General features: G+C 48.6%; 1 protein-coding gene across 1 annotated transcript; it reads right to left on the bottom strand.

Moving 5' to 3' along the window:
- Positions 1–1,516: 1,516 nt before the first annotated feature.
- nfascb (neurofascin homolog (chicken) b) lies at positions 1,517–10,855 on the bottom strand (the record flags this gene model as incomplete). Its single annotated transcript, XM_079741608.1, has 25 exons — positions 1,517–1,772; positions 1,931–1,966; positions 2,663–2,732; positions 2,857–2,988; positions 3,434–3,607; positions 3,937–4,071; positions 4,224–4,434; positions 4,977–5,092; positions 5,247–5,469; positions 5,576–5,646; positions 5,745–5,942; positions 6,220–6,321; positions 6,404–6,528; positions 7,139–7,286; positions 7,397–7,560; positions 7,669–7,780; positions 7,888–8,031; positions 8,347–8,478; positions 8,572–8,759; positions 9,036–9,147; positions 9,639–9,857; positions 10,044–10,166; positions 10,256–10,446; positions 10,547–10,652; positions 10,780–10,855. The coding sequence occupies 25 exons, from the start codon at positions 10,853–10,855 to the stop codon at positions 1,517–1,519; spliced, it is 3,564 nt and encodes a 1,187-aa protein (XP_079597734.1).

The following is a 10,855-nucleotide window of genomic DNA, read 5'->3' as shown; positions in this document are numbered from 1 at the left end:
CTGGTTAGCAAATCTTCTCATATATAGAGTGGCTCACTTATATCTACGCCTAATTGGAAAAGTAAGTGGCTCTAGTTGAAGAAATAGCAAGCAATGTTTAGTTATTCTGGAGGAGGAAGGCCAGGAAGAGGAATACCTCATGGGATCGCCACTTTAAAGAGATTGATATTTCAATGGAGTGTTTATTGATTTACTTGTATTTGAATTACTGTTGTTGATAAACATCGATCATGTTACAAGTCAATTAAAGCAAATAATATAGCATGCAAAATAAATACAGTTTACTTCCATATAGATCTTAAATTGAATACCAATAAAACCCACTAAGACAATTGTGCACAAAGTCTGTCTGCCTGTTTTAAGATAGTTTTATGGAGAGTTGGACTACAATGAAGCTCTGCTTTCACCTCTTGTGCTCCAATGAAATGAAGCTACAATGCAATAAAAATTGAAAAGGCGTGCCATAAAATAATAAACTGGCAGCACAAGTTTCCTAGGACATACTGTCTTTGGAAATGTCATTGTAAAGGTCATTGGAATATCAAATGTCGAAAGCAACTCCATAAGCCTCCTGGCAATGATCGCGGGTCATGAGGTGACACCTCCTACAGAGTTAAATATAGCAGGAGTTAATGATGGGTTTATAGATGGGACCTATTCACAAAACTATTTTTCATTGGCTTAACTCTTCTTTGTTCCAGACATTGACCTTTTCCAATTGCGTGACATGAAGTGACACATCTTAAAGGGTTAAATATAGCAGGAGTTAATAGATGGATTAAAGATGGGACCTATTCACAAAAATATTTTTCACTGGCTTAACACTTGTTTGTTCCAGACAATGACATTTTCCAGTTTTATCCATTTAAATTTATCTTCAAAACAAAGTTTTTACCAAAATCTTGCAAAGAAAAGACACAAATAGTCACTCAGCTCTAGAGGTCAAACAACACTGCATGAAAACATCCAGCCAAATATTGGTTTGTTCTCGACGGGGGTTACCGAGGCAGAGGAGTGTGAAGGTTAGTGTTTCGCTATCCAGACAGACTGCTAGGACAGCAAGGAATACATTACAAGGGGGGATGATCTGCAAGAGATGCCTTTTGCACATGAAACAGTAAAAACACACCTCAAAAGCACACATGCATAAATGAACACACAAACACCCATACACACACACACACACACACACACTGCGTGACACTTGGCAGAAGATAACGCCCTTTCAAATCCATATTTTTTCTTCTTTTTGGTGACCTCTGACCGGTCACAACCTGTTCTGGCTGAATCTTGTCCGTCAGAGTAAAAAGTCAAAGTGCACGTTGATAGAGATTAAAGGCACTTGGTGCTGCATAAGTTTCTTATCGCCCTGATGTTTGTCACCGTCCCCCGAGCGGCGCTCCAACCCCAGTGGGTGGTGCTCCCAGGCTCCTCCTGGATACCGGTGGACGCCATGAGGGTCTTGTCCCCCCCCCCCCCCCCCCCCCCGGTCTTCACCAGAGCCCGGAGAGACGGGTCAGGCCATGGAGTAAATTGCGTTCATGGTGGAGTGCAGGTCCATGTTCCCGCCGTAGTCCATCTCGTCCCGGACGTCGCGGGCGTCCCGCGCGGCGTCCTTCCTGCTGCTGCCCGTGTACTCGCCGATGAAGGAGCCGTCCTCATTGAACTGGATCTCCACGTCGCCGTAGTCCACCAGGCTGTCGTCGCTCTCTGTCCGCTTCATGATGGGCTCCACCGAGGCCTGGCCCCGCTGCAGGCCCCGCTCCTCCTCCCTGCGGGGGGGGAGAGAGGGGAGATGGGTTGAGGCCGCAGGTCCGTGAACTACGACATCCTGGACCGCATCTCAGCCGTCACCGTACGTGTTTATGTTGTTCCGTGGTGCAGGTCGTGGTATTTGATAAAAGATAAAGCACAAGAGGAGATGACTTACCGTCGGGGGTAGGGAAGTGTGACCACACGTGCGATCCTGAAATGATGAATATTGTTTTACAGAAAAAGCATAAAGCATTGTATGGTAATACAAAAAATGTGGATTCCTTTAATGCATTATCCCCCTCCTAAAGGCATAAAACCCATTGTATGGTAATACACAAAATGTGAATTCCTTTAATGTACGCTCCTTGTCCTAAATCAGAAGCACACTGTTAACTTAACCATTAATCATGCAAGCCACCACGCTCCGACATAGATACCCAGGTGCTCATGTTCGTTTATGGCCAGTAAATATCAATAAGATATTACAATAGTAAATAGGTTTTACTGCAGCCATATCAACAGTGTCATTGTGTCAGTGGGTTCGTACCTTTCAAGTGACCTTGAATAATCCAGTGTGAAAAATTATAGTTTGGGAAGTTTAAGGAGAACATAGATTTAAATGGATAAGGTAGAGTGAATTGGGGGAAGAAATAAGAAAATTCATGTATTTAGTTCAAGTAGCAATACAATAAACACATTAATGCTGTTTTATACATGAAGCATCTCTGATAGCAGTGCAGTAATAACCAACATTCATACACAGCTGCAGAGTGGCTTTCTGTAGAAACATACTATTTCTTATATATTATTTCCAGTCCAGTATTTATTACCATTTCATGTCGTCAGTCATCGATATATGACGCTACAACACGGAGGGGTGGGAACGGTTTGGTGTGGGGCAGCTCACCGATAGTCGAATGTTCCCTCCTGGTCCTTGTCATCCACAGGCTCTAGCGAAATATCTTTCTTCTCCCGCACTAAAGCATCAAAAGGAAGAGGACTACCATGTTAAGCACACACCCTTCAATAAACAGGACTGATTGTTGAAATGCACCTTTCAGGACTGAAGGTACCAAACGTCCAGCGCTCTACCGACAGTACCTGGGTACTTCCCTCCCCGGCTCCTCTTGATGAAACAGACGATGAGGAGGAAGAGCACGATGATGGCCACAGCACACATGATGCCGATCAGCCAGCCCTTGGTGGAGAGGTCCACCTGGTCAGTGGCATAGGCTGGAGACACAGAGGCACGGAGGCTGACAAGTGCGTGTGTGTGTGGTGTGTGTGTGTGTGTGTGTGTGTGTGTGTGTGTGTGTGTGTGTTTGAGTGAGTGAGTCTGTTCTAGTGGCTCTGCCATAAGCTGGTGGCAGGTGTTCATCTTGGACTTGCCAATACACTATCTGGCCTAAAAGGCTTGTATATCACAATGACCGCCTTCATTTTGGAAGTTTAGGAGCATTGGAATGTTGGTTATTATGTTGGTAGTAATGTTTTCTGGGGTCATTGTTCTTTAATCATGAATTCATTTCTCACGCAATACGTGTCAAAACTAAGTTTTCATTAGCTTTGGCTTTGATTCATTTAGGACTTTATGGCGGAGCATCGCCGACCAAACATCCCATGATGCATTCTGATGTACGAGCACTGTTGTGCTCGGGGTAGAGAACAGAGCACCTACCTTCAGTGGTGTAGTGGGCTGACTCCTCCGTGTGCCACTCCCCCAGGCCCACCTGAGTCTTGGCCGCCAGAGAGAATCTGTAGCGGGTGTAGCGGTCGTAGCGGCGCACGGAGAAACTGGTGACGTTTGAGTAGAACTCCTCCACCCGCATCTCCTCTCCTCTGGTGGCGTTCACTGTGGTCGCAGAGGGAAACACGATGGGCGACGGGGGAGAATACTCAAGGCGGTACTTGACGCCGTACTCCAGAGGATGGTACGTTACCTAGAGGACTGCGTACTCGCGTGTGTCTATCATGCTTTGAGGCACAACAACTGCCTTGATAATTGTGTACTTAGACACGGACCGTTGCGTTGTGTAGCGGCTGTGAACCTGAGTGTTGTCGTGAGGACTTGTGAGGTGCATATTTAGCCGGGGTGGCGTCGACAAATCAGGGTTCAGGGGGTCTCGTGTACAGCAGCGAGGCCCTGCCCTCTGTGCGCTGTACAAACACTGTTTGGAGCACAAAGCCGCTTGCCTGTCTGGTACTTGAGCGTGTAGCCGGTGATGATGCCGTTGGGCTCAGCCGGCAAGGCCCAGTCCACATAAATGGTGTCCAGATGTCTCTGTTGGATCCGGAAGGACTTGGGAACAGATGGGACTGCAGACAGACACACAAACAAGGCGAGGAAAACAAGCAGCATACGGCGTGTGTAAAATACACATAATTAATGTGGATTAAGTTCTTAGTCCGGGATACAGTGCTGTGTTTTGTGATTAACTGGTTTGTCACGTCTGATTGTAGCTTCTTACCTCCTTCGGGGGTGGAGAACTGTATGGTATGGCTGGGCGGGCCGTCGTACCGGTTGTTGGCTACCACGATGTGCATCTTGTAGTTGCTGTAGGGGAGCAGCTCATCCAGGATACCCGTGTACTCTGTGTCCACGGCCGGGAAACCTTTGGACTTCATGGCCCGGCTGACGCTGAGCCACCTGAGCTGGCTGCTGTCCCTCCAGTAGTACACCTGGGGAGATGACGTCAAGTCATTCAGAAAATACAGCGTATGATGGGACTTTCAGAGAATGTAAATTCCAGTCAAGGGCAGTTTTTTTTTCCATTGAATCAGTTTGTTTATTTGATAAAGAAGAAGAGAGAAGAAATGTTATTGGATTCTTTAGATACAAAGAGAATCATTTTGTTTATTTGTTTGGTTACGAGCTCAATCAAAAATGACAAAAGATTCAATATTAGTGTTATTATAGTTATAGTGTTAGTGTTTCAGTGTTATAATATATATGTTATATATTTAAAATTAGGTTAGTTCATTTGAGTTTTGGCCACTGATATACAAGTGTGAGGTAGCCTTCAAGTCCTGTCGTCGATCTGTAAAATATGGATTGTTTCCTTGTATGGTTCCAAAGAACGTAAATCTCAATAGAAGGCAAATCTTCACCCTCAAAACAGTCACATGCAAACCGATGGGTGGCATCACCAATGCTACACTCACATCGGTCTCACAGTCTTTGGGCGCGAGTCACCACACAGTGAATGTAGAGGTAGACTCGCCTTGTACTCCTTGAGCTCCCCCATGAGGCTGTTGCGACTCACGGGGTCCCAGTGCACCGTCACCTGGGTGCTCTCGATGTCCGACACCCGCAGGTTCAGGGGAGCCGTGCTAGGCCCTAGGGAACAGGGGATGATGCAGTACCATTATTTTGTAGAATTTAAAACTTCCCCGGTAAACAGCTTGCGGCCCCACAAGAAACAGTGTCAACGTTTTCTTCCGCACACTGATTGTGACGTTGCTAACACTTTATAACGCAACGCAACACTCACGGTCCTCTCCAGAGTATCCGATGATGACCTTGGACTCGGGTCCCAGACCGAAGCTGTTGACCGCCTGGACCTTGATCTCGTAGGGGGTGAAGGTGTCGGCGTCGTAGATGTAGTATCTCAGCCACTTGGTGGTGGCGTTTTTCCACTCCTCTCTGGAGTCCTTCCTCTTCCACCACACCAGGTACTTCAGGTAGGGCCCGTTCCACTCCCGGTACGTCAGCGGCTGGAGACACCGCACCGCGACGGGGGAGAACCAGTCAAACAGTGACGTGATTAAAACGGAATTCACTGCGCTTTAAGGACAATCAGAGGTCACGCTCACAACAGACCTCCCAGCTGATCTCCATGTTGTTCCTCCATGTTCCCACTCCCCGGATGTTCCTGGGAATGACGTCCGGGGCTGGAGGGGAAAACCGGACGCATAGATGAGTGGTAAGGGGAGATTATGATTATGGATCCAGCCCTGGTTGTGCTCCCTGGGTGGTACTTTGAACTCACGTGCCCCGCCAGTCTGCAGGCGTGAAGACACCCTGCTGGGCCGGCTGGGTCCGATGGCGTTGACGGCGATGACCCGGAACTCGTAGTAGGTGTAGGGCGTCAGCTGCAGGATGACCGAGTTGAGGTTCCCGGGGTAGGTGGACAGGTTCCTCCACTTGCCGGGCAGCCAGTCGTCCTCGTCGTACTGCACCTGGTACTCTGAGGAGGGGAGGATGAAGCCTTTGGTCAACCCACTGACTATTAACTGACTGATGATCAGTAAGGAGGTTGCATTCTGTGCAATATCAAGGTAATCCTCAGCAGCGATGGCACTTTTTAAGCTAAAAACTCTTTATTTATTATGTCTTTATTTCCCCCATCAACAGATCCGTCCCGGTTCATTCCGCAGCGGGGCCCTCGGGCTGTGCAGAGCAGAAACCCAGGAGGCTGGCTGCAGGTCAGAGGAGGAGCATGAGGCTATCATGAGGTCGGTGACCTGTGATGGGGCTGTGGTTGTGGTCCCCGGGGACCCAGCTGAGCCGGACGCTGCGCTCGTGGGGGTCTGATAGCTGCAGGTTGGTCGGGGGGTTGGGGCGGTCTGCGTGAGAGGAGAAGACGTTGAGTTACGGCGTTAACCGGACGCTCACTGGGTCATGTCTCGTGGTTCAAAGGTGCCGTACCCATCACCATGAGGCGAGCAGAGGCCGACTTCTCGTCCATCTCCGTCTTGATGCTGCAGGTGTATTCGCCGTCATCCGCACTGTTCACGGTGGTGATGACCAGGTTAGATTCGTCTAGGGAGATCCTGTGGATGGGGTACAGTGAGAATTACCTTAGCCATTGGTTTACTGATTGTTACTGTTTTACACCAATATATTATCCCCATGCTAAAGTAACGATTAAGATAATTAATATCAATAATGATATAATAATAATAAATATACATATCATTTTATTATATCTATACTTCAGAATAAATTAGAATACGTATAGACTGACAAGAATTTTCAAAGGTGCAGTTATAGGATTTTGTGGAATCAGCGTTCAGATTGTAGATTGCAACTGTCTGAACATGCAACCTCAAAGCTGCCAATAGGCACCAAAAAGATGTTATCATCTACGACAAGGGATGAGGCATCAACAGATGTGGGTCCTTGCTAGATGTATAAATATATTTAGTTATTTAGTCTGTACAATTGTTGGTTGCTTCCTCTCTAGAGCTGTTCTGGGTGATCTGGGCTGCTGTAGAAACATGGTGGGCCCCCTCCCCATGTCGATATAAAGGGCTCATTCTAAGGTGACAAAAACACGACTTATTGTGTTTTTATTTCCATTATTTCCAAGTCCTTTCCACTACCTGTCACTCCATTCTACTCCCTGCACCTTTAAGTTACTATGTTTGTTATGAGGCACACCTCCAGTTCAGCGAGAGCGGCCGCTTGTTCTTCAGCCAGGTGGTGGTGACAGGGGTGGTGGCGTCTGCTTTCACACCACACTCAAAGGTCACGTCGCTGCCACGGAGGACCCTTAGGTTCTGAGGTTTGCTCACAAACAGCGTTGGCTCTGAAAACAGTGAGTGGGGAGGGGGGGGTCAGTCTATGACATCCCCCTTGTACGGCTCGGAAAGGATAAGAAACTGTGGAAGGATAACAGTTATCGTGGTGAATGTCCACCTTTCACTTCTACTCTGATCTGGCTCTCGTCCCTGCCCGCGATGTTGGTCACGATGCACATGTACGTCCCCGTGTCCTCCAAGCGGATCTGCTTGATCTCCAGGGTGCCATTACTGTGGGTCCTGAAGCGGTGGCCTTCCAGGTTCCCCTGCCCATACTTACTCCTACGTGGAAGAAAAGCTAAATGAGAGATACGCTTTTACAGATGCAAACCTGAATCAGCTGGTGAGGGGAATCTGGCGTTTTAGTTTTTGTGAATATAAAGTTCTTACCATCGCAAGTCAGGCACTGGAGAACCAAAATATCGGCATTCCAGGAAGGTATTGCTTCCCTCCACCACCTTGAGATGCTCTTCCTGAGGTGGTATGATCCGGGGGGTTGCGTCTACAGACACAGAAGAGTATTCACATTACTCGTAGTGACGGAAGGATGCATCACATGTAGAGCCCTGGCTGTAGCATGAGATGCAAGGCAAGGAGGTGGGAACTCACGTAGCACATTGACATAGGCGTTGGCAAGTAGGTAACCAAACTGATTGGAGGCGTTGCATTGATAGACGCCCGTGTTTTCCATCGTCACACCACGAAAGCTCAGTGTGTCCCCGGACATGTGCCTGCTGGGATGGGGGAGGGCAGCTGGGAAAGACACACACAGGAACACATATACAACACTGTCACAGTTAATACAGTCAACAGCTATCTAGCATCTAGCCTCAGTACATTATTCAGTGTGGTCAAGTTGGGTAGATGTTTCTATAGCCCTTTATCACAGTTAGAGTCAAAGGGCTTTGCAGGCCCATATTTGACAGCACTTTAACTGTAACATTTACGTTTACATTTTAGGGACGCTTTTTTTTCAAAGCGACTTGCAATAATTACATTTGTCAGAAGAAAGAGAAACAACAGTATGTATTAAGGACTAATTCTTTTGCTCAGCTCATTCAAACCTACTGTCTAATGACTCGCCGTTGATGAACCACCGAATAGTAGGCCGGGGAATCCCATCAGACCGGCATACTAGGGCTCCATTCTCCTCAGGGGCCAACACCAAGTTCACCGGCTTCTCCAACCAGAATGGAGCCGCTGCCAAACAGAAAGCAGGAACGGGTACTGATAGGGCTCCTTGTATTCATAAGCAACTTAACAACATTGTTTTCTCCAATTAACGTCACTCACCTTTGACTTGGACAATTATCGTTCGCTCAGTGTAGCCAATCTTGTTGGTAGCCGAGCAGACGTATTCACCGATGTCATCAAAGGAGGCCTTGGGGATATGAATCATCTTGTTGAAGTTCTTTAACCTCATTCCTGGCTTCACCACTAGTTTCTCCCCGTCTTTGGTCCAGGCAATGTGAGGAGTCGGCCTGTTGTAAACACAGTGTTTATTCAAACAGAAAGGCGACTTCTGGAGTAGCAATGACGTGGTCCACCGTGGCTGAAAGGGTCACAGGTAAAAACCATATATAATCAGAGTAGTGATTAAGGTCTGTCGACAAAAGACACTTTATCCAGCCCCAGCAAACCACCTGTATCACGTCAACCACCTCACCAGTGTTACACCAACTAGTACTGGTCAAAACAGGACAACAGTGGTGGTGGTGGTGGTGGGGAACAATGGGGCCTATTGATGGTCCACTCACACTCCTGCGGCGATACACTCCAGGAGCAGCTCCTCCCCCTGCAGGACCAGGACTGAGCTGGAGGACCTGATGGGGGACAGCCAGGTGGGGGCGGCCTCGGACACGGTACGAGCTGCAGACGCCACACACAACACACCGCATGCACAGAGTCCTCAAGAGGTACTGGATTAGGATTCAATGTGATCCTCGCTAAGCACATTAATTAGCGGTTAGCTAGCTTGGTATTGATTAGCAACATGATGCCTGGAGAGCAGAGGCCAAATGAAGAGAGCCCACACTCACCACCACATACATGGGGGAATGGGGGACGGGGGTGGCAAGTCGTTAGGGGTGGTCTGAAATCAAACAAAGGGCCTGTGAGTTAAGACACCATATTAGAACACACGTGCCGAGGGTTACCACTGTTTTATGATACAGATAATTGTTATAAGCAGTAGTGATAACTGAAAACTAAAAAAAAAAGATATATTAATCTGTTAATAAATATATAGAGAGACAATCTGAAACAGTGGCTTGTGATAATTGTTTGCTCAGGACGCAACACGTCTAGGAAACAAGTGAAGTGCAGGCTGAAGTTTTTTGTTGTGGTACGTGTTCACTCACTTGTGATCACCTTGACCACCACAGGCCTCTTCTGCTGGATGCTGTTTTTGTGAGGGAGCCGGGCATTGCAGCAGTAGTCGGTGTGGGAGTCGTTAAAGAGCACATTGGAGAAGTAGAGATCCCCGTTTATTCCGGCGGAGACCCGGCGGTCCTGCCGCACAGCCTGCATGGTGGGGAAGGCCGTCTGGATGGGCCAGGAGAACGGCCGAGCGAACGAGCCTGCAGTAAAACACGGTCTTGTTAAGTGCTGCCCTCGTAAAGGATATGGGGCACCAGACAGCGGTGCTTGCACCATAAAAACACAAGGCGTTGAGCGCCACGAGGTCGGTGTCGGCGGGTGTGCTTTGGTCCGCCTGTTGTGTGTGGTTTATCGGGAGTGTGTTTCGGCTCGGGAGAGGCACTCACAGCTGGACATCCAGTAGGTCTCGGGTCTGGGCGGACCGCGCGGCGGGTCGCAGGAGAGGACCAGGGGGAGGCCCACACTGACCACCACCGGCTCCAAGATCTCATTTGGCCACAGTGGAGGTCCTGACACAAACACGGGTACAATAGTTAGCTTTTACTCAGCGTGACGCTGATCACACGTGACACCGGCGTTTTTAACAGACTGGACCCACTTGAAAGTCGCAGCAGGATCTTGTTGGAGTACGCAGAGCCGTGCTCGTTGGAGGCGATGCACTGGTACTCCGCCTCATACTCCTGCGGGTCCTTCCAGGCGTAGATGTCCAGCGTCCCGGAGCGCCTGCGCATGGAGGCCTGGGGGTCGCGAGCCACGTTGAAATACTTCCCGTTACGCCTCCACGAGAAGCTAACAGAGGCACGTGAGGGAACAACACAAGACAATGTGTTCATTGCTGCAGGCGGTCGTATGGGTGAACCTCCAGGGCCGTGGTGGTGGTGGTTCTTACATAGGCTGAGGGTTGCCTTTAGCTTCACACTCGATGACCATGGTGTCCTTCGGGTCAACAATGTGGTCCTTTGGCGACTGCATCACTATGGTCGGAGGTTGTCTGACTGCAAGAGGAAAAGACAAATCGTTTACCTCAGTGTGTTCTTTCTCTTCCGCGCGGCCAAATGGAAAGCGTGTCACTGAAGCTGGAGTACTTGGTGCTAAATGGTGGCGTGATGGCTATGGACTCACTCTCCAGTGGGATGTCCAAGGCACGTATGCAGTGCCATGCTAGTAGCAGCAGGGCTGCTGGAACCAGTGTCCCCAT

Source organism: Pollachius pollachius (genome assembly GCF_949987615.1).
Source record: "Pollachius pollachius genome assembly, chromosome: 8".
Classification (NCBI taxonomy): domain Eukaryota; kingdom Metazoa; phylum Chordata; class Actinopteri; order Gadiformes; family Gadidae; genus Pollachius; species Pollachius pollachius.
This window is presented reverse-complemented; position numbering and strand designations above follow the sequence as displayed.